Here is a 22730-nt window from a genome sequence, read left to right as displayed (position 1 = left end):
TATTTTCAATAAATTTATTTTTTTCTAATCTTCAGATAAAAGAAAGCTTTTCCATGAAAAACACTCAGATTATGTATCTGTCTCACTGACTGATTATCAAATGCGATATAAACAGTCAAATATACTGAATGAAGAATCAGAGCCAGTAACATCACAGGAAAGGAATCTCTGTGGCCTTCTATTATCGTCATGAGTAGCAAGTTATTACAACAGTTTAATCATGGAGTTAATCAAAATTTCTCTGTTAACACACTGAAGGCTTTCAATCAAATATATAACTTTGCTGAAACGAAGAAATGTTCCCAGTATAAACTGGACGGTACTGATAAATTAGTGCTTTGCCCTCTTCAACATCAGATTCAAAATGGTGATTGTTTTTCCGAGCTGCAAGAAAACGAAAGCGTTAGTTTTTAAAAAGATAGGAGATGATTTTCAAAAGGCTACTTTAAAATATTTCTTCCTATAATCAGCATTATTAAGTGGGATAATACCAGCAAAAAGGAGAACCATCTTACCAAATCTCCCCCCAGTAAAGCAGCTCCTGCTTTGGAGTAGAGCCGTCCTGACAGCAGCCGAGCCTACACGGCACCAGACCCACGTGGTGCTCACCTCCCCTTCATTCAAACGCCTACTACACGCCTACCGTGTGCACGGCTTGATGCAGGGCCTGGGGATGGAAACATCCACAAGGCAAGGTCCTAACGCTCAAGAAGTCTTGTCTAGTCACCACACAGAAGTTTTTATAGACGAATCAGGAAGATGCTTCAAGAGGATGGAGAAACTGGCAAAGCTGAGGCAGGGGAGAAGGGAGGCATCTCCCCCAGGTAAAGCAGAAATTTGAAAAGCAAGGAGGCACGAAGAAGTCACATGGCTGAACTTTAGGTGTGAGGGGGTGAGGGCTCAGACTTTACCCTAAAGTCAAAATAAAGGAAATACAGGCTTCCATGGCACTTTTAGCAAGAGGGATATTGGAAAATGAAGGCCCTGTAGCTGTGCCTGCGGTGCTGCTGCCTTGCTCTGCTCTCTGCTCTTCTCATTCACTCCTACACACACGACAGAAGATGTTTCTGGGACTATACTACACATGGGAGAACTTTTTTTTAATTTGGGGTTTTTGTAATGAAACGACCCATTCAACTGAGCACAATTCTAAACCACAGTGAACTCAGGAGGAAGCACTTTCCCTGCGAGTGTTGACGGAGGGTTGATAAAACCTCAGGGCAAGCGTGACGGGAGGATGCAAACAAAGCTCACGGAAATCTTCCCCGGGCCCGCGACTCGCCAGAGTGCCTCAAGCATCTATAACCAAATTCTCAATTTACCCACAAACATAACATAGCATGACTATGCCTGTGTTTTCACCATGAAAATGCAGGCAAAGCATATTAACTTTCTCCAATGTCCCAATACCTACAGAAAGGCAGCCTTAAAACCACAGACTGATGAGTATAGATTCAATTTACATAACTGTCTTGGGAAAGTAAGATCTAATTCTCAGAGAATGTCATAACTAAATCATTATCCCTAAGAAGGGTAATTGGAGGGGAATCTAAAAAAAAAAGTACTCAAGAAAACAAAACAATCTTTATGCTGTTGTTCAAGAAATCAGCCCACTTTGGAGTGTACAATGCTGTTAACTGAAATAACTGTCCTGGTTTGATTTGAATGACTAATATCTCAATTTCAGGGCTTTCACGTGAATTAATTTTTTTAAAAGTTAAACCTACAGAACATGTATAGCGTAAAAGTACACAGAAGTTCAGATGAGGGCAACTTCCTTCAAAAACCACCCTAGGGTGATAAAATTATAACCCCTGCCCCATATTACCTTCAGCCACAAAGAACTCTGCTAAATAAAACGCAGCCCTCACAGCATCAGGCGCATGGGAAATGCCTTTTAATTTTCCCCACTCATAAGGAGCTTTCTCTGGATGCCACTGGACACCATATACTGGATACTGGTATCCTGCACAAAGAACACAGACTGGTGAGTATTAAGTAATAACAATGGTCTGGGATGTTACTTACAGTTAAATTATGTTTTACATCCTGTGTAAAACATTATTTTTATAACACCCAATGTCAGACAAAATTAAACTGTGCACATTCTCTCAGACACAAACAACTGCAGTTCACAGTCAGTGTGAAAGTTCACAACACAGTATTTCACTGACTTACAACCTTTTATAATTTGAAAGATGATTCGCTTTACTAGGTGATCAGAGTAGAGTGAAATAACTGAGCCTTTGAATATATCCCAGCTCAACAGTCAAGTGCACATCTGATTAGTCACAAGTTTCTTCTACAACTCTCTTCCCTCCACTTCATACCACATTTTCATCCCCTCCTATAATGACATTCACATGAGCATGGACTATGCCAGCATCTTTAGTGTCCTTTTACGTAAGTCTCAGGCTAAACTGTGTCTCTCTCTCAGTCTATGGAAAGGTTCATGGTTTCAGTGTGCCAATTTTTAAATAGTTTTTAAAAGTTTAAATTTGATGTGAAAGATTTTTGGTAATGTACTTCACTTATTTTTAGAATTCTTAAATATCTTTATATACAAAAATGATACGATCCCTAGGATTTACTCCAAAAACTAAGCGGTATGAGGAGAAAATAGATATGAAATAAGAATGGCCACATAAACGCGATAGTTGTTGAAGCTTAGAGAAAGGTACCCAGGGGATCATTATATTACTCTCTCTACTTCTAAATATGGTTTTAAAATTCCATAATTTTAAAAAAATATGTGTAATATTTACTTTCTGAGAAATATCTATACTCATCTCTTTTCCTCTTCACATATGCCTTTCCTCATTTTAACTGAAAAAAAAAATCCTCCCTCTACTATCTCTGCTTTGAAATTATAACCCTCACTACCATGGGAAAATACTTACAGAAATGAATTGTCCAAAAGTAGAGATATCTAGGGAAAAGGGCACTGTCCTCATATCCCATGAGACTCTGCTAAGAGAGATCATGTCAGAAGAAGGAAACCTATTTTATCCTAGCCTTCCTCAGTCTAGATTCACAAGAGGAAAGAACCTACCAGCAAGCAGCTCCGGTCACTCTATTCCATCGCTCCCCACTGCGCCCCTCCCCCCTCCCTCCTTCTTTGTGACATACTCTCTTTCTCTCGTCTTGAACCACATGTGATGCCACCAGCAGGAGACCCATGGGCTGGATGACCAGGAAATTAACTGTTACACATAGGTAACTGAAAGGCAGATCTTCTAATATATTTCTTTGAGATATGAAAAGTATTATTTAGAATAAGAAATACCCTAAGTGGTGGCGCAGTGGTTAAGAATCCGCCTGCCAGTGCAGGGGACACAGGTTCAAGCCCTGGTCCGGGAAGATCCCACATGCCGCGGAGCAATGAAGCCCGTGCACCACAACTACTGAGCTTGCGCTCTAGAGCCCTCAAGCCACAACTACTGAAGCCTGCGCGCCTAGAGCCTGTGCTCCACAACAAGAGAAGCCACCACAATGAGAAGCCCGCGCACCGCGACGAAGAGTAGTCCCTGCTCGCCGCAACTAGAGAAAGCCTGCGTGCAGCAACAAAGACCCAATGCAGCCATAAATTAATTAATTAATTAATTAATTAATTAAATTTATTTTAAAAAAGAAAAGCCCCAAGTGATAAACTGTAATAAAGGTTTTTCAGATAGATGAATGGATAGGACAGAGATACACACTGACATTCAGAAACAAGTTGAGATTTCCTCTTTTTTTGTAAACTGTGTCACTACACTCTAGAGCCCAAGAGGCACAACTACTGAGCCCACGCACCGCGACTACCGAAGCCCGCGCGCCTAGAGCCGGTGCTCCACAACAAGAGAAGCCACCACAATGAGAAGCCCGCGCACCGCAACGAAGAGTAGTCCCTGCTCGCCGCAACTAGAGAAAGCCTGCGTGCAGCAACAAAGACCCAATGCAGCCATAAATTAATTAATTAATTAATTAATTAATTAAATTTATTTTAAAAAAGAAAAGCCCCAAGTGATAAACTGTAATAAAGGTTTTTCAGATAGATGAATGGATAGGACAGAGATACACACTGACATTCAGAAACAAGTTGAGATTTCCTCTTTTTTTGTAAACTGTGTCACTAAAAGATCAATGCAGGTTCCTGACAACTCTAGGAATCATGCCCTGGCTCACTAATTTAGAAAAAAATATCAAGAACAGGAAGGAAATGTGCAAATAGGCGCATCTCAAGTGTTTCTATGTAGTAGGTGTCAGAAAACTTTCAGAAGATAAAACTTTCAAATGAGCCTGGTGTGATGACATAGCCAGGGACAGAACCAACAGGAAGTCCTAGTCCCTAATTTCCAAGCCAGTACTCTTTCATTTAAATAATTACTCATCTATTCAACATCTATTGAGATTTCCATAAAGTCCTGGAAACACAAAGAATGACAGAGTCCCAGCTCTCAATGAGCTCTTAGCCTAGGAGGAAAGATAGAACACGAGCAAATAAGTGCAAAGACGTTCCTAGGAAGTGCAGAGCAAGTATAAAGCAAGAGCACTGAGGATGTGGAGAGAAAGGATAACGGGCAGGGATGGCCTCAGGAGCTGACCACTGACCTGAGCTCTTAAAGCTAGCTAAGAGGTCATCAGCAGAAGGGAATGGGGAGGAAGGAAAGCTTTTCAGAGGAGAGGAAAGAACATAAGAAAAAGCACAGGGGCAAGAAGTGCTGCTCTGTGGAGGGCTGCGTGTACTGAACAGGGTGCATGGAATCCAGGCTAGCGATGAAGGCGGGGGAGACCAGGAGTAAATGACTGGGAAATCCAGACTCCATCCTCCAAGTGCTGAAGAGTCACTGAGGAGCTTTCTTCCCAAGCAATGTGGTCAGACTGGAATCTCGGGGGATTGCTGGTGACCAACTGGAAGGCAGGTTTGTGGAACAGTTAGGAGCTCCTGCGGCAACACAGGTGGCAGGTAGTTTATGCTGGAGTCGGACAGGAGGAATAGAGAGATTTGGGAAGAAGAATTCCCAAGAAGGATTTGGGAAGTAGAGAGTGGTATGGACCTCTCAGATGTGGAGGATGAGGGCAGGAAGTCAAGGACAGCCAACGCTGGATGATGTGGTGAATGGCAACGCTGTCAACTAAAGTAAGAAATACAGGAGGGGAAACAGGGTTAGAGAGATAAGTTCAGAGTGGTTCACTTCAGACTGGATTCATCAGCCTTCCCAGAATTCCGGGGAGGTCGTTTCTGAACCCTCAGACATCTGATCTCCCCCAACTAGAGAGCCAGTGACCTGGCCGCAATCTGTGAATAGCGTGAACCACTTCCGCTTCGTCCCAGTTGACTCCAGTCCAGTGCTCGGGCCTCGCCAGTAGCACCGAGCAGCCTCACCAGCTGAAAGACCGCCTACTGACTCTGCAAGCTCTCACTCACGGTATTTTGCTTCCTGCGCACTTGTGATGTTTTGGCTGTGAACCAATCACTTTCCTTAAAACCTCATATGGAAACTTCTTAAAAGTCCCGGATAAATGCAGGTTCCTCCAGAGAGCACTACTGATATTTGTTTCTGCCACGCACGTTGAGGCGCTATCAGTCCGAGATAACTTCACACACACCTTCTGACTTACGATGTGCCGAACTTCCCAGTGAGTACCGCGCAGGCCACACTAGACCGGCCTGCCGTGAAAACACGCGAGGCCTACTGATTGTCCAGCCCACCCCCTCAGCGCTACGGTTCAGGATGGCAAACTCTCCCTGCAGTTCTGCAGGCAGGATTTACTGAGGGTCCGGCCTTTCGCGTCCTGCTCCATGGCGGTACTCTCCAGGGAGGGGGCTCCTGAGCTTCATCTCAAGCTCTCCTGACTCAATAAGAAGGCTGGTCTAAATACTCCACTTACCTCCTGCAATGTGGGGCCTGAATACCCTTACCGTCTCTTCATCAATGTATTTATTTAGGAAGAAGTTTTTCTGTATGTCAATCACATTTTTTGTTGTTGTCTGGAGCATGTCCTTAATCTGCAGTATTGCTAGACACAGAAATCACTTTCTCCATTTACTTCTTCATCCACTCTCCCCTTACTCTTCACTTCCCTTTTTCATCACCCTATCATAGAAGGTGACCCAGGTAAACCACAATTGATTTGGAACATGGGCAAAACAGGTCTCCTGTCTCCAAAAATGCCCTAACTTCTAACTTTAGTCCCCAAAGTAACATGATCTTATTCATAAGAGAACTATAAAATCAAAATTAATAAATAAGTAAAATAAAGTGTACATCTGCAGTGATACATACCTTCCATTGTTGAAATAAACTCAATATAGCCATCTGTATTTGTAGTTAATATATTGAAAAACGCCTTTAACTTTTCATTCATTGTAAAATTCTAAAGTACAAAAATAAAAACAAAATAATTACTTCTGTAGTAAATCTAAATGCATTAATTTCATTGTGTTATTAATGTGATACCTTCACAGAGAGGCTCCACTTGTGGAAATTTGCAGTCAGAGGTTCTACTGCTAATGACAGCAACAAGTCAGCAGGAAAATTCTGGAACATTCTGCTCTGCAATGGACCTGAAATAATTTAAGCATAAAAATAAATAATTTAAACACAGAAAAAATAAAATCCATTGAAGTCACTGATCTACAGCCAGAGAGAGGCCATTGTTAAGACATAATCAAGATGACTAAATGATATGCAAACACATCGTTTCCACAGAAGTATTCTAGTCAAGCACAAAATAAGTTTAACACACAATTCCAAATATGTTCCATACTTAAGTACTTTTCTTCTAGAATTGTAACATAAATAACTAAAATTCTTCAGACGTGATAATGAGCAGGCTAGCCATAGAGTAAGCAGGGGATTTTAAAATGAGTTCTCTAGACAGTGCTGAAAAATAGGTAAAATTTTCCACATGTGTATATATTTGTTTTCTCAGGAAAGGACCCAGAACTTTCAACACATTTTCAAAGGTATCTGGGACTTAAACGGTTAAAAATACCAACAACGTAGGAAAAAACATTAACCAGGCCAAGATAATTCTACTCGCTAAATAGATCAAAAGAAGCAATTTACCTCAATGAGGGCTCTGGAGTCTGACAGAGACATACACCAGCAAAGGGATAAGAATATCCTGATGGTGTTCAAGGCCCTAATGCCAGCTGTCCCTAAATGAACCCCTCATTCAGGATGCTAATGGCTTCCATTAGAATCCCAGAGCCCCAGATAATAAAAATCCGCTGATACCTTACTTCAGCGGATTTCATTCCTTTTTTTGTATAAACCCGGTTTTAACCACATACAACCAAAAGAGACTGACCTAATACATACACTTCCCAAAGGATTCTTGCAGTAATTAAGTGAGATAATGTGAGAAAGAGCTTTGAAAAGTATAGAGCATTTTATAGATTCTATGTATAACAACTACTACTTTCTATCCAAAATCCTTCTGAGAACAGGATGGTTGGTAGCATTCAATTCTGATGACTCAGAAATCAAGTAACCTACAAGAATCATTATCTATTTACACAGATTGGTAAGTAAAGAATTTGTCTGGTCTCTGTCCTCGGTTCCTGACAGGGAGCTTTTAAACCCTTGCAATTTCCTGACTGATAGGTGTGTCTCTGTAATGCTAATGAGGTGACACAAGGTGGCCCCTGGACAGCTTCAGGATGAGGCTGGTTATCAGAAAAACTAACCACGTGATTATAGCAGGTCTGACTTCACCTGGCTATGTAGTGCAATGGACATGCATTGGACTTCTAGAGTAGGTCTGACTTTGAGCTAGCCTGATCTCCAGGCATGAGACAGGGACTGGAGACTGAGTTCAATAACACGGCCAATGATTTAATCAATCATGCCTTCACAATAAAGTCCCGATAAAAACTCTGGGCACCAAAGCTCACCGGAGCTACAGGGCTGGTGAACATATTGATGTGCCAGGAGGGTGACGTGCCCTGACTCAACAGGGAGAGGGCATGAAGTTCTATATTCCCTCACAGACCCTGTCCCATGTGTATCCTTTACAGTAAAACTCTTTATTGCAAACATAGCACTTTCCTGAGTTCTGAGAGTCATTCCAGTTAATTATTAAACCTGAGGGGGATTGTGGGAATCCCAAGGTTCATGGCCAGCTGATCAGACGTACGGGTGGCCTGGGGGGGTGACTTGTGGCTGGTATCCGACATAAGGGCCGTCTAGTCACGGAGATAACCTTTAACTGGAGTCTGTGATAACTCCAGGTGGTTAGTACTAGAATGAAACTGCAGCGCACCCTAGCTGGGATCGAAACAGAGTACACAGCCCAGGAAAAAATGCTGACTATAATAATAATAGCTAACATTCATTAGAGTAATATTTAAAGTGCTTATCACAGTACCTGGAAAACATTATCTTATTTAATCCTCACAAAAAAATCCTAAGAGGTAAACGCTTTTACAAATCAGGAAATTAAAGCTAAGAGAGGTTAAACGATTCCCCAAGGCCGAAGTGACAAGGCTAGGACTCAAAGCCAAGTCTGATTTTAGTTTTTAATCATGCACTGTCCTGATGTCATTAGAAGCAATACGTTATCGACATTCAAAATTCCTTCAGCCATCTTTATAACTCAGTACAAAAAGTGATCATTCACATCTTCAGCCTGTGTAAATAACTTCCAAATTAACAAATGTTATGAACATTTTTTTACTCTGATACTTGCAAGTTACTAATCCTGCCCAGTTAATATTTTTTTCAGGATCAAAAGAGAATTCTTACCTCTAGTGAAGTTCAGTGGCATTTTAATTCCAACAGTATCCGTGAGGGTTAATAAGCTCTCTCCACTGACCAGATACGTAAGCTCTTCAAATCCAAGGCAGGTCCCCCACGTGGGAAAATAGTCTCCATTACCAAAACCCTGTGCAGAATAAAGAGAAAACTAAGCTTACTCAAACTTTTCAAAATAAAAATTATACATTTGGTTTGTCATACAAGATTGGCACCTGAGGTATACATGGATTTCTTAGGAGTTTTCCAGGATCAATAGTAGTAGGCTATCACTTATTCTCTCTTCTATCAGTAGGATATCACTTCATCTCTCTTTAGATCAAGCTCCCACATAATAGTTCAGGTTTAATTAACCAAACTATCCAAACTCAGTTGTGCTGGGAAAGATACAAACATTTGCCAGTCAACTACCAAACAACACATGTAACATTCAGGGACTGTAAATATCAAAGATAATGCTAGATAAATGCCTATTTATACATTTTCTACAGATCTTGTTGCTTTAAATGGCTGTCCGGTTTTGAACATACTCTGAATGGAAGTCTCTCCTCCATTATCTCAGAATTTATAGTAACAGCTGCATTATACCACCTTCAGCTAATCAGATTTAAATCAGGTGAAAGCCATGATCTGGAAGGAAAGGAACAGTTGGCAAACAAAAGTAAAATAAAATTTCAGAGAGTAAAAGTTGTCAACTAAAAAAGTACAAATGTACTGGGTTTCTTCAGAGGAAATCACAACAACCAGTGTGACTGGGGGAGAAGCATTCCAGCAACTGAATTTTCTGATTAACCAAAGATTAACCCACATGTGCTGATAGTTACAAAAATGGGTTTTGTAATTTTTCTAAAAGCAGTGGTTTTCCTGCATAGACTGTAAAATACAACCTAACAGTAACTCATTTTAAATGAGGAAATTGTTAGGGAGTTTTTTTCTGTTCTTCAATGAGAAAAATATAGAACAGCATTAATTCCTATACTTCCCATCTCAAGATAGGATTTTAATACTTTTATATGCAAGTCTGGAAAATATTATTTTTAGAAGTTAGAACTGTATACCTTATGTTGAAGGGTCTTACTGCATTCACTTACAATAAGCACAAAAGAGGGTTGAACTGTTCTCTGTTTCCATATGCACCAAATTTGATTTCTGAACTAAATGTTAAATCCCCACTTGCTGGGACCACGTCTTTTGTTTGTTGTGATCAGCAGAGCAAAGGACATAGAGCGGAACCGAATAGATCGCACAGAAATCACTTCTCAGGGCTTCTTCATCAGGGCCTGTGGACCCCAGTGGCTACAGCTAAATGGAAGTTCAAGGTTGCTAAGCTTTTTTCTTTGCTTTGAAATCTTCAAGTAGCTAATTACATTTAAAAAAATTTATTTATTTTATTATTTTTGGCTGTGTTGGGTCTTTGTTGCTGCGCACAGGCTTTCTCTAGTTATGGCGAGCAGGGGCTACTCTTTGTTGCGGTGTGCGGGCTTCTCATTGCAGAGCATGGGCTCTAGGCACGCGGGCTTCAGTAGTTGTGGCACGCGGGCTCTGTAGTTGTGGCTCGCGGGCTCTAGGGCACAGGCTCAGTAGTTGTGGTGCACGGGCTTGGTTGCTCCGCGGCATGTGGGATCTTCCTGGACCAGGGCTCGAACCCGTGTCCCCTGCATTGGCAGGTGGATTCTTAACCACTGTGTTTGGCTGTGTTGGGTCTTTGTTGCTGCGCACAGGCTTTCTCTAGTTATGGCGAGCAGGGGCTACTCTTCGTTGCGGTGTGCGGGCTTCTCATTGCAGAGCATGGGCTCTAGGCGCGCGGGCTTCAGTAGTTGTGGCACGCGGGCTCTGTAGTTGTGGCTCGCGGGCTCTAGGGCACAGGCTCAGTAGTTGTGGTGCACGGGCTTGGTTGCTCCGCGGCATGTGGGATCTTCCTGGACCAGGGCTCGAACCCGTGTCCCCTGCATTGGCAGGTGGATTCTTAACCACTGTGCCACCAGGGAAGCCCTAATTACATTTTTTTAAATAGGCCTTTGGGTCTTATGGGTTAGGTGGTTCCTTTCTTTTTTTTTTTTTTAAATTGCACAAGCCAGTTACATGAGTCTCTATATGCAAAGGAACAGTGGCTTTATAATGTTCATATATATGCCTTCCAAATGCATTTTAAATCACTCATGTTATAAAATTTCAATTTTGTTCCCTAGTTTTTCCAAAAAATATCCACTGAGCATGTACTAAGTACATGGAACCATATGATATGAAATGAGGAATGCCTTGAAGGGTGTCAGAGTCATGCAATCTGATGAGACATGAACAGCTACCTTCAAGATATTCTGTCTCGGGCTTCCCTGGTGGCGCAGTGGTTGAGAGTCCGCCTGCCGATGCAGGGGATACAGGTTCGTGCCCCGGTCTGGGAAGATCCCACAGGCCGCCGAGCGGCTGGGCCCGTGAGCCATGGTCGCTGAGCCTGCGCCTCCGGAGCCTGTGCTCCACAAAGGGAGAGGCCACAACAGTGAGAGGCCTGCGTGCGGCAAAAAAAAAAAAAATCTTCCAACAACCAGAAGTTCAGGACAAGATGGCTTCACAGGTGAATTCTATCAAACATTTAGAGAAGAGCTAACACCCATCCTTCTCAAATTCTTCCAAAATATTGTGGAGGTACACTCCCAAACTCATTCTATGAGGTAACTATCACCATGATGCCAAAACTAGACAAAGATACTACAAAAAAAGAAAATTACAGACCAATATCACTGATGAATATAGATGCAAAAATCCTCAACAAAATACTAGCAAACAGAAGCCAACAACACATTAAAAGGATCATACACCATGATCAAGTGGGATTTATCCCAGGGATGCAAGGATTCTTCAATATATGTAAATCAATCAATGTACAACTACTGAGCCCGCATGCCACAACTACTGAAGCCCACGTGCCTAGAGCCTGTGCTCCGTAACAACAGAAGCTTCCGCAATGAGAAGCCCACACACGACAATGAAGGGTAGCCCCACTCACCGCGACTAGAGAAAGCCTGCCCGCAACAACAAAGACCCAACGCAGCCAAAAAAAATAATTAAAAAAAAACACAAAAAACACAACACATGAACAATGCCCAGTACATAATGAAGACAGCTTACTCAGCCACCATGAGGGCCTGGTTCACGTTAATGAGCTCACAGAGAGGGCCAGCCAGCAGGGCTCTGAGGGCTCCCTGGAGCCCAGAATTAAATGAAGCACAGAGAAAATGGGCAAGAGCTGCCACTGGCTGGAAAAGAACAGGCACTGCAAAAGTTAAAGGTGTGACGAGACTAGGGTAATTGTGCAGGAAGTATTACCACGTGCTTAAAAAAAGAATTATCCTCGTGGAAAATTACAAAACCTCACCTGGAATAATAAGAAATAACTGAGGTTTACCTGTATGGCCAACTTGTAAAATATTTTGGCCACGTGGGCGTAACCTGACTTCATGAGGTTAACACCTCCTCCAGGGAAAAGGATCCTGAAACAACATCAAACAGGGTGCATTTCAACCCATCCCCACTCCCAGAAAATAAACAATCTTTTTATGTTAAAACAACTTTTCCTTATTATATAAGCAGCAAGATCATTAGAGAAAATGAGAAAAATTAGGCAAAAAGAAAATACAAAATATTTACAATCCCACCCATTTGTAAACTATTGCAGTTAACAATGCATTTGTGCATATTCTACCAAACCTCTTGGATAAACAAGTGTATTTTTGAAATAGAGTGTGGATAAATTAAAGTAAAATAAATGGGGCAAGGGGAGGAGAGTACACACAGCTAGAAATCAAGTAGAAATAAAATTCCAAGTATAGCTAGGTTTAAATTAAGATGATCAGAGATGCCAAAATCAATTGCAGGTCCATAATCATGAGTCAGGCTTAGTTCACAAAAAAAATCTGTTTTAACAATAAAGAACAAACTAGTCATAAAAATATAGTAGGCTGGAATTAAATATCCATGGAATTTAAAATTTATTATTATTACCCTGAAATCTCTTCAGAAATAAGAATGGTGTTAGAAAATTTTGAAAAAGAACACAATTACCATTCTAAAAAAATTCTAGGAAAAAAAAGGGGAGAGTCACAAACATTTGACTTTATTTTACTCTACCAATAAAGAGAGAGAGAGAAAAATATTTATGTTTTCATATCAACTTTTTAAACTAACTCTAAAAAGCTCTTAAAGTAACTAAGGATATTCAAGAGATTACAAAGGTTGGATTAAATATATTAAAATTTTTGAAAATACTTAAATATGAATTTGAGATACGTGAAATATCACTTTTGAACTGTGTTCATTCAGTAATAGGTATTAGCCCACAGAGACAAAGATGGGTAATTTTTGCTGTTAGTAAGATCATGGTCTAGTAGGAAATATATAAACTATAAGGCAGAACATCTGCCACAAAACCAAGCAGAAAACCCTACAGTTTTTTTTTTGTTTTTTTTTTGTGGTATGCGGGCCTCCCTCTGTTGTGGCCTCTCCCGTCGCGGAGCACAGGCTCCGGACGCGCAGGCTCAGCGGCCATGGCTCACGGGCCCAGCCGCTCCGCGGCATGTGGGATCCTCCCAGACCGGGGCGCGAACCCGGTTCCCCTGCATCGGCAGGCGGACGCGCAACCACTGCGCCACCAGGGAAGCCCCAACCCTACAGTTTAAAGTGGCTTAATGAAGACTCATTAACAGTTCTCCCTTCTCATTGACTCAGTATTTAAAAAGCTGCCTCTGAACAAACTTGGTATGTTTAATCTCAAAGTCCATTCATAAAGTAAAACTTGACTATCCCTCTCAGTTGACAAACTCCTTCAAAGCAAGGCTCTGCCCTTTTATCTCTGCAAGCCCCGCCCCCCCAAATAAAAACTGCATACAAGGCTCAGTAAAGGTGCTTCTGAAGTGGCGTTAGAGTCCTGCTCATTGTCTGCTGTATATTTTTGAGGCTCTACCATATACTCTCGCCTGGACTTATTTACCTTTGTCCATGCCAAAGTACACTGCATATAACAGGCATTGTAAATGTTTCACTAAATTGAACTAACTTTACTGTAAATATTTACTGATCCAAACTGAGGTGAATGAAACGACTGTTTTGAACATAGCTTTTTTTAAAAAAATAGTAATAGGGATTCCCTGGTGGCACAGTGGTTGAGAGTCCGCCTGCCGATGCAGGGGACGCGGGTTCGTGCCCCGTTTTAAAAAGTTCTTTTTATAAAAGCTTTACAGTAAAACAGACTCCCTCCATCCCACCCCTGATCAGAAATAACCACCATTATGGGACTTCCCTGGTGGCGCAGTGGTTAAGAATCTGCGTTCCAATGCAGGGAACATGTGTTCGATCCCTGGTCAGGGAACTAGATCCCACATGCATGCTGCAACTAAGAGTTCGAGTGCCACAACTAAGGAGCCTACAAGCCACAACTAAGGAGCCCACCTGCTGCAACTAAGACCCACTGCAACAAAAATAAATAAATAAATAAATTTAAAAAAAAAAGAAAAAAGAAATAACTACCATTAAAATTTGTTGTGTTGACCTCATATATGTTATACATATCTCCTCACCCCAACTTTAAAAACAAAAGTAAATGGTAGTATACTATACACACCACTATGTGCCTTGCTTATCACGTGGTTCACAGAACAACAGTGATTCAGGGCAACATCTGCAGATAGCCTCATTTTTAACCTGTGCATAATATTCTATTATATGCATATAGTCTATTTTTTTATCCAATTCCCAACTGATGGACTGTTGGATGGGTTCTAAATCAGAAGTATTTCAAACAATTCTACAATGCATATGTTTGGGCCTAAGTCTTCACATAAGGGGGTATTATATTTTTCTTTCTGTTTTATTAATTTTTTTTTACTGAAGTATAGTTGATTTACAATGTGTTAGTTTCAGGTATACAGCAAAGTGATTCATTTTTTTATACATATATGTATGTATATGTATGTATGTATGTATATATAGTCTTTTTCAGATTACTTGCCCTTACAGGTTATTATAAAATATTGAGTATGTTCCCTGCGCTATATAGTAGGTCCCTGTTGGTTTATTTTATATATAGTAGTGTGTATATGTTAAAAGGGGTGATTATATTTGTAAAATAAAATTCCTTCTGAAGGATTTCCTGGGTCATATGGTATGTGCATTTTTAATTTCAATAGATACTGTAAAACTGCTCCCAAAAGACTATATAACTTATACCCTGATGGAAGAAATTTTCACCTATTGAGGTATGGGGACATCATCCTGGCTTACACATGATTTGGCTTGAACTTTACGTTAACTAGAACAGCCTATCTTATGGTGCATCAAACAAGTGCTGTACAACTGCTTTAACCACTAAGAAAATAATGCATTATCCAGAAGTTTCAAAAAAAGTCCACTTTGAAGACAGGGATAAATGTCTCCCCTTCCTATGACACCCATGCTAGTAGTCCTTCAAAGATAAGGTTCCCTTCCCAGACACCAAGGTCATGCTGACTCGCTGTATATGTGCTAATCTGTCTGTCAAAACCTTGAAGAAATGTACCCCGGTTGTGTTTGATGTAGGTTCTTTCTTCTGTCAAGATATAAAACCGTGTTTTTCCAGAGCACTTTCTTCCTGGGCTACAGTCCTCCATTTGGCTCGAATAAAACTCTCTTCTGTTCCTTAATAATTGTTTATTGATTATTTGGATCAACAACTCCCATAAGTAAAGGATAAGAACACTGTTTCCTCACACCCTCAGAGAACTAGCACATTTTCTGCTCTTTGCTAACTTGATGGCTTTTAATTGCTATAATTAGCTTTCCTCTAATTGTGAGTAATGTTGCACATTTTTTCATATGATTAAGAGGTTTTTTTTTCTGTGAGCTAAGCAATCATATCTTTTGCGAAGAAGCTAGAGGATATAAAACTTTTTTCCAAGTTCTATCCAAGTCACCTTCTGAAAAATAACCAATTAATATTCTCATTCTTAAGACTTATACATCCCCTAAGCAAGCAGTATGCCATGGCCTCCAAAGTGGCTTCAAAACATTTAAGACAAGCATGAAAAGAATAAAGACTATGTCGCACATTAAAAAAAACTGTATGTTGTCTACTGTGTAACATTTATTTCTTAACCTGCCTTCTCTCTGCAGGACTTCTGCACCTCTCAACTCAGAAAACTAATATTACACCACCGTAAGATAGCTACATAGAAACATGTATTAAATTTATATGTACTTTTTTGCATTGCTTAGACCTCATACACTATATTAAACCAATGTTGGCAACTTACCCATTAATAGATTTGAAAAGCTTTTCATACTCTTCATCTTTAAGATCAAGCCTGAAAACAATAAAAATAATTACAAAACATCCACTCCCAAAACTTAAGAAGAAAAGTAAGCCTCTAAATGAAGTCACCACATTAATTTTTAAAAGCCGGCTGAAAAATAATTCTTAAATACTGTACTATATCACCTCTCTGCCTTCCTAGAGGCATTTTTTTCAAACTACATGAAGGCCACATACTTATATCCTTGTTTTGCTAATCAGACAAGTAAACATGTTTTCCTCTGGTCTAATGTAATTTGATATTGTGAGGTATGTGTTAATATGCAAAACATTAAAGACCATGAGATTTGGGTACCAGTAATTTCTCTGCTAGCCAAGATAAAAAAAAAAAAAAAAGGTAAGGATACTCAGTAGTTTTAAGTAAAGACTAAGAGGTTTATTAGCATACCTATCTTAACTACAGGAAGCTTTGGCAAAAAATATAAATGCCAAGTCCCTGCTTCAACCCACCCATACCGCCAACTGCAAAGGTCTCAGAACTACTGTGTATTCACAAGTCAGAAGAGTTCAGATCTAGGTGGTACAGACTACATGCAGGTCTCTATAGATGGGCCTAATTTGACCAGGTAATTATTCTGAAGTTCCCTTCATCAAACATCTGGTAAGGCTTTCCTAACAATCACCACATTATTGATGATTTTATTCCTTTCTCCGGAGAAAACCCATGGGATTAGTATGTGACAACTGGCTACAGCCTTGAATTATGTCACAGTAAGACAGGTTACTCTTCCAGAAGTTTGACAGAATGAAAGAACAAGGGAAAAGAGCATCCTATTTATGAATTCCTGCAAGAACTGTTCTATGTTTAGCAGTCTTCTGGTTGTATAAGAGAAGAAAAAGGCATAATGCCTTCTCAACCTGCCGAAAAAGTAGGCAAATATCAACTACAGTCCATTTCTGCCCCACAGGAAAGTTTTAGAGGGTATTAGCACACTTCTCCCATTATTAAGGAGATACCTATGATGCCCAGAATGTAGCTGTGCTTTGCCAGAAAACTCCTCTAGGCTCTCCTCTAAGCCCAAATGAGCTGTGCTGTTCAGAAATTCATAATAATCCTCCTCTGGCAGAGAGCCACAAAGCAGTGGGTGACACTGCAATAGTGCTTACCACTATCTTAAATGGAGGATAAATGGGCAGGTGGCTGTGACTTGGGAAGTGATAGGAAGATGAAATGTGAGTCCCAGTATTCTGCCAGTTCAATCTCCCTAGATTGTGTCAACAAAGAAGGAACCAGTAGGGACCCAGAATCTTCCCCGTGGATATTTAAACCAGATGGGCAACTACCACCATCAGGAACCAGAATGGATTCAGATCACTCAGCTGTGCTCCAGGGACTCCTACCAGCTAGCCATGCAGCCTGTTTCCAGCCACTTCAGGCATTCTAAGTAAATGGCTCCCCCATTGTCCATGACTGAATTTTCGGGCCCTGTTTATCACTATTAAGGGGCTTAACTGTTGGTTGGGGGAAGGGGGTGTCACAAACTCAAGCGCCTCAGAGGCCTTGCAGGCAAAACAGACCAGGTCACATTCTTTGAACACAGATGGTGCTTCCATGTTATCAGACTTTCTTGAAACAAAAGACCCTCTCAATAAGTTCTTTTGAAAGAAAACAGCGAAAGCCTGGTAATGATGGCAGATGACACAGCTTCAGCAACGTGAAAAGGAGTGACAGGCACTGTTGCCAATGGAGAGCATGTGCTCTCTTTTAAATGAGCTCCAGATAACTGCCTTCAAAAAAAAGGAAGCCAAAAATTCAGACTTTTACAAAGTCTTCTGATTTGAACATATTTTAAGCACTGTGTGAATGAAACACATTTTTAAACCAAGAGCAGCCTGTGGGCAGCCACAGGCCAGCCCTCAGGTGGGGGACACTCTGTGGGTCTCACGAGTCCTGCGGCGGAAGATCATTATAACCTGAGTGCACCGGGCACCTGAGGGCGAAGGCAGCAGACAGAGGAGGAAGGACACCAAAGACAAACTTCTTCAACTGCTCCAGGATGCTGTCTAGGTCTCCCATCCTCCTCCTTTTCCCTTCGAAACTGCAGAAGCTGGTCCCCAGCATCCGAAATTCAGAAATGAATCCAATGTTACTGGTGTGGTCACTTGTCTCATTCTACATCAGGCAATCCTCTGCAGGTTCCTCTGGGAATTTAGCTGCCATGCATGACACTGTTTTTAGAGGATCACATGATTCTAATTCTGAGCAATATACCTTAAAGTGAACTTTGGGAACCCAAGCTGGAAATTAACCTGAACGCTGACAGTCACGTTTTCCGTATCTCAGTCTTAAGTCCCAGTATTCTACAAATCATCAGTTTCAAAACTTCCCATTTCAAAACTTCTGTCATTCTCATCTATTCCTCCCTGTTCTCTTTCATTCTATTACTCGTCAGGTCTTATTGATTTTTTTTTTCAGAATATTTACCCATTGATCCTACAACCACTGCTCTAAGCCAAGCCCTTCTCACTTCACACCTAGCCTACTCACACCTAGCAGCCGTCTCTGAACTGGCCTACCTGCCTTTTTACTCTCCACCTCCCACCTGTGTTATCAGCACTACGTCCTAAAAGAAGAGCTTGCAGAAAAAGCTTCCAGGATCAAAACTTTGCAACATTGTCCTAAGGACTGTCCAGAGCCTCCGCCTCAGCTCTAAAATGCTGCTGTTATCTGGGTTCCAAATAAGATTTCATTTGAAAAATTAGATCTGCTACTAAAAAATTGAAGACTAATGTCAAAAGCGAATGTTCATCTTGGAGTAGAGACAGTTAAATGTAAAAGATCAAGCAAAGAGACAATCCCTATGAATCTAAACATAAAAACATTTGGTGGTACCATTCTCAAAATTGTAATATTTGCATTTTTAGTATTAATGTTCTTTTTAAGCAGTACTTTTCTTTGTTACAATTTTTTAATGCAAAATTATTTACAGAAACAAGTTGCCCAGAGCAAATAGTTGTGTTTTGTGTGTGAAATCACTTATAATGGATTAGGTGAGGGTGCTGGAAGACCCTAAAATATAACTAATTTTGGATGATAGGATAATATCAATACTTACAAGGTTTTTGTTAAAAAATTCAACTCTTTCCAAATCAAAATGACATGCATCATTTATTATCATGTCATGTCATGAATATGACATGAATCATTTTATTATTCTAGGTCATTATAGCACAAAAATAATGTACCTCCTTTAAAAGTGCAATACCTGTAATTTATACTGTAAGCAACACTGCTGTATTAGCCATTTCCAAACTTCTAGAGTAGAGAGCAAAGGTGTTTTAAAAGTCCTCTTCTAGAACACTCTTTGATTCCCTAAGTGTTTCCTTACCCTAATATTATGGGATGAAGCTGGTGAAGCTGTAGATACTTTCACAATGTCTGATGAGGAGCACCTTTTCTGGGGTAAAGGTAACTCATTTCACACTCTCTCTAACACATACGCCACGCGTCTAACGATATCATAGACGCACAGAGCTTCACACTTTAAACGACTTAATGAGAGACTCTTAAGCATCAGATGTGTGACAAAAATCAGGTGTGATGTTAACACACTTGAATGACGTGCTCATAGGAGAGAAAGCATTCATTTTAGAGATAAAAGATAATTTTTGAGATAAAACAGCAGTTGCAGTTTTTATTACTCAGTGTAAAAAATATCGAATCATACCTTATGGGTACAACTCTTGCACCTGCGGACTCCAGATACTTTACATAGGATGCAGCAATATAGTATTTTCCCAGGATTTTCATGTTCTCACTATGGCACCTTTGCATTAATATTCCTAAATTACAAAAAAAAAAAGTTTCAGTTTCAAGCAATTTCCTTTTTTCCTGCTCAAAAACTGAAACACATCACCCTAGAAATGTCACTACTCTACTCATTTAATTCACAGAATTAAATATGAAGCTTCTCCTGAAAGCACATCTATAGGATTTGGGAAAGGAGTAGTGGAGGCTGATCTGAGTTTTTGTTTTTTTTTGTTTTTTTTTTTTGCGGTACGTGGGCCTCTCACTGCTGTGGCCTCTCCCGTTGCAGAGCACAGGCTCCGGACGCGCAGGCCCAGCGGCCATGGCTCACGGGCCCAGCCGCTCCGCGGCACGTGGGATCCTCCCGGACCGGGGCACAAACCCGCGTCCCCTGCATCGGCAGGCGGACTCTCAACCACTGCGCCACCAGGGAAGCCCTGATCTGAGTTTTAAGCAGCCTTCTCTCTTGCCTCATTAGGGAGGCCAAATAAGCCCCCAGAGTAGGTCTACAATAGCACTAGTCTTTTTCACAAAAGCTAGAATCAACTTCAGAGTACAGATCCTTCAATCTAGAAGGAGGCCTCTCCCTTCCCACACACTCTAAGGCACATCGTTTCCTTGACAACAAAGTAAAGGAGTGAAAATATCTTCTATCCATATCTCTCCAACATCATCAACACCACCTTAATCCAAGCAACTCATATCTTGCGTCCCCCCGACCCCAGACTATTATAATAGCCCCTTAAAAGGTCTCTCTGCATCCTTTCTTAAACAACTGCCTTCCAACTCCAACCAGTTCTCCACAGGGAAAGAAATCTGATGATATCACCGTTCACTGTTTTGGCATATATTACTGAATCATACTATATACCAGGCACTGAACTAGGTGCTGGGGACACATGAGTGAACTGAACAAACAAAATCCCTGCTTTGTGGGCTTTAATTCCAGTGTGTGGAAGGGAGAGAAGAGAGGAAACACAGTAAACAAGATCAAAAGGGTAAACAATAGTGTGATGGCTGGTGGTAAGAGCCGAGAAGAAAAGTAAAGCAGCCGAAGAAGCTGTGTGTTTGGGGAAGGAAGGACTGGGTAAGTTCCAATCCATAGGAAAGAAGAAAGTCTCTTAAATGCGGTGGCCAGGCAAGTCCTCTCAGAAGGCAGAACATGACACCGCCGGCAAGTCTCTTAAATGCGGTGGCCAGGCAAGTCCTCTCAGAAGGCAGAACATGACACCGCCGGCAGGACTTCAGAGAGGTGAGGGAGTCGGCCACACGCGGATGTCTGGGGGACGAAGGCTCCAGGCTGACGGAATACCAAGTGCAAAGACCCCGAGTCAGCTCCGTGCCTGTCCCACTGCAAGGAGTGCCTGTGACTAGAGTCCTTCCTGTGTTGGCAAGGGGACAAAGTGACAGGAAAGGAAATCAGACAGAGAGAGAGAGAGAGATCAAAGCAGCAGGGGGTATCTCCTTGCTTGAGCACTTCGATGGGTTCCTAAACTTTCACAAACTCTACAGACCCTGATGCTCGGGCCCACCTACCGCTCTGGCTGCCTCTTACCCCTGAAATCTCAGCCCCAGCACAGCACTGGCATCTAGGACACATCAAAACAAACCTCTCTGGAGAGGATACCTGTGCCTGTATCGCTCACTACTTCACCATTTGGAACACCTTCAGTGTCTCTGTAGGCCACCTGACAGGCAGGGCCGTCCTTATCAGTCGGTCACCTGTATCCCCAGCTTCTTACAATAACTGGCATTCATCAGGCGCTCAGTTAACATATATGCCACATGCCCAACTTTGTTCAGTAAGACTGCTTTTCTCCTCATGGAGCGGTAAGATCACCCTTATTAAGGACAGTAACAGTTGGCAGGGAAAGAATTAGGGAGTGTCATAGGAAATGGAGTGGTTACAGGTCAGGCAAGGATGAGGTGCCACAAAGGCAGGCCAGGGACATGTGGACACAAGGTACCAGAAAGGAGGAAAGTACATTAGAGTAGGTAAGTTCCACCAACTTCTCCCCCGCCCCATCTCCATCCTGGGACAAGAGCTCAGCTATATTCCCCGCCCCTCAAAATGGGACCAAAATTCTACCCAGCCTTTGAGGTCATCTCATGAATTTCGCGGCTTCTTTTATTTGAATCCTTTGCACTCCTAACTCAGTGCCTTGCACACAGGTGTTCAGTTAACTATTTTGTCTTAACTGATCAGAGTAAACCAAAAGCTTACTTACTTTTTCTATATTTGACCCTGGACTTGTTTCCTAGAAACCACTGTTTCTAGCAAAGGGAAAACAATCACTCCTCTTCTTTCCTTTTTCCCTCCCCTCTGCACCCACAATTCCCAGCACACTACATGAGATTATACTTTGAGTTCATTCCCTTGGGAGATTCTAACCAATATTTTAAGTAGCTTATAAAATAAGGCATTCCGAGTTCCAAATACTGATACACAACACATATGAAAACTGGGCACTACCAATATACATGAAAAAATGCTCATCTACTTTCTATTTAGTTACGCAATACAGTGCCCACCTTCGGGGGCGGGGGGGAAACAAACAAAAAACAATATGAAAGGCATAACACTACAGCTAAAATGAGACCATCTTAACTGTCCACACACAAGTTACTTTCTGCAAATTTAAAATCCGGGCTGATTTCTCCTGGGTTGCCTTCCCCTGCCCAGTATCAAATGTCTATTCTGGCAATGCAAATTTATTTCACTCTCTTTTTAAAACATACATTTGTCGGGCTTCCCTGGTGGCGCAGTGGTTGAGAGTCCGCCTGCCGATGCAGGGGACACGGGTTCGTGCCCCGGCCCGGGGAGATCCCACATGCCGCGCAGTGGCTGGGGCCGTGAGCCGTGGCCGCTGAGCCTGCGCGCCCGGAGCCTGTGCTCTGC

The 22730-nt window shown here is 41.5% G+C and overlaps 1 protein-coding gene across 2 annotated transcripts in view; it reads right to left on the bottom strand.

Annotated features, from left to right (window-relative positions):
* GGH (gamma-glutamyl hydrolase) overlaps positions 1–22730 on the bottom strand; it is a 23938-nt gene continuing 1208 nt past the window's right edge. The window contains exons 2-9 of one of the 2 annotated variants that reach the window (XM_024127088.1): positions 19752–19866; positions 16025–16075; positions 12148–12232; positions 8736–8874; positions 6444–6550; positions 6270–6360; positions 1829–1966; positions 1–384 (exon numbers count right to left, since the gene is read on the bottom strand). In XM_024127088.1, the coding sequence (XP_023982856.1) occupies positions 263–384; positions 1829–1966; positions 6270–6360; positions 6444–6550; positions 8736–8874; positions 12148–12232; positions 16025–16075; positions 19752–19866 (848 nt within the window). In that variant the 3' untranslated portion in view covers positions 1–262. The remainder of the gene's footprint in view (positions 385–1828; positions 1967–6269; positions 6361–6443; positions 6551–8735; positions 8875–12147; positions 12233–16024; positions 16076–19751; positions 19867–22730) is intronic. The other variant, XM_024127089.3, reaches the window with a different exon arrangement.

The sequence above is a fragment of the Physeter macrocephalus genome, chromosome 15, assembly GCF_002837175.3.
Source record: "Physeter macrocephalus isolate SW-GA chromosome 15, ASM283717v5, whole genome shotgun sequence".
NCBI classification, from domain to species: Eukaryota; Metazoa; Chordata; class Mammalia; order Artiodactyla; family Physeteridae; genus Physeter; species Physeter macrocephalus.
This window is presented reverse-complemented; position numbering and strand designations above follow the sequence as displayed.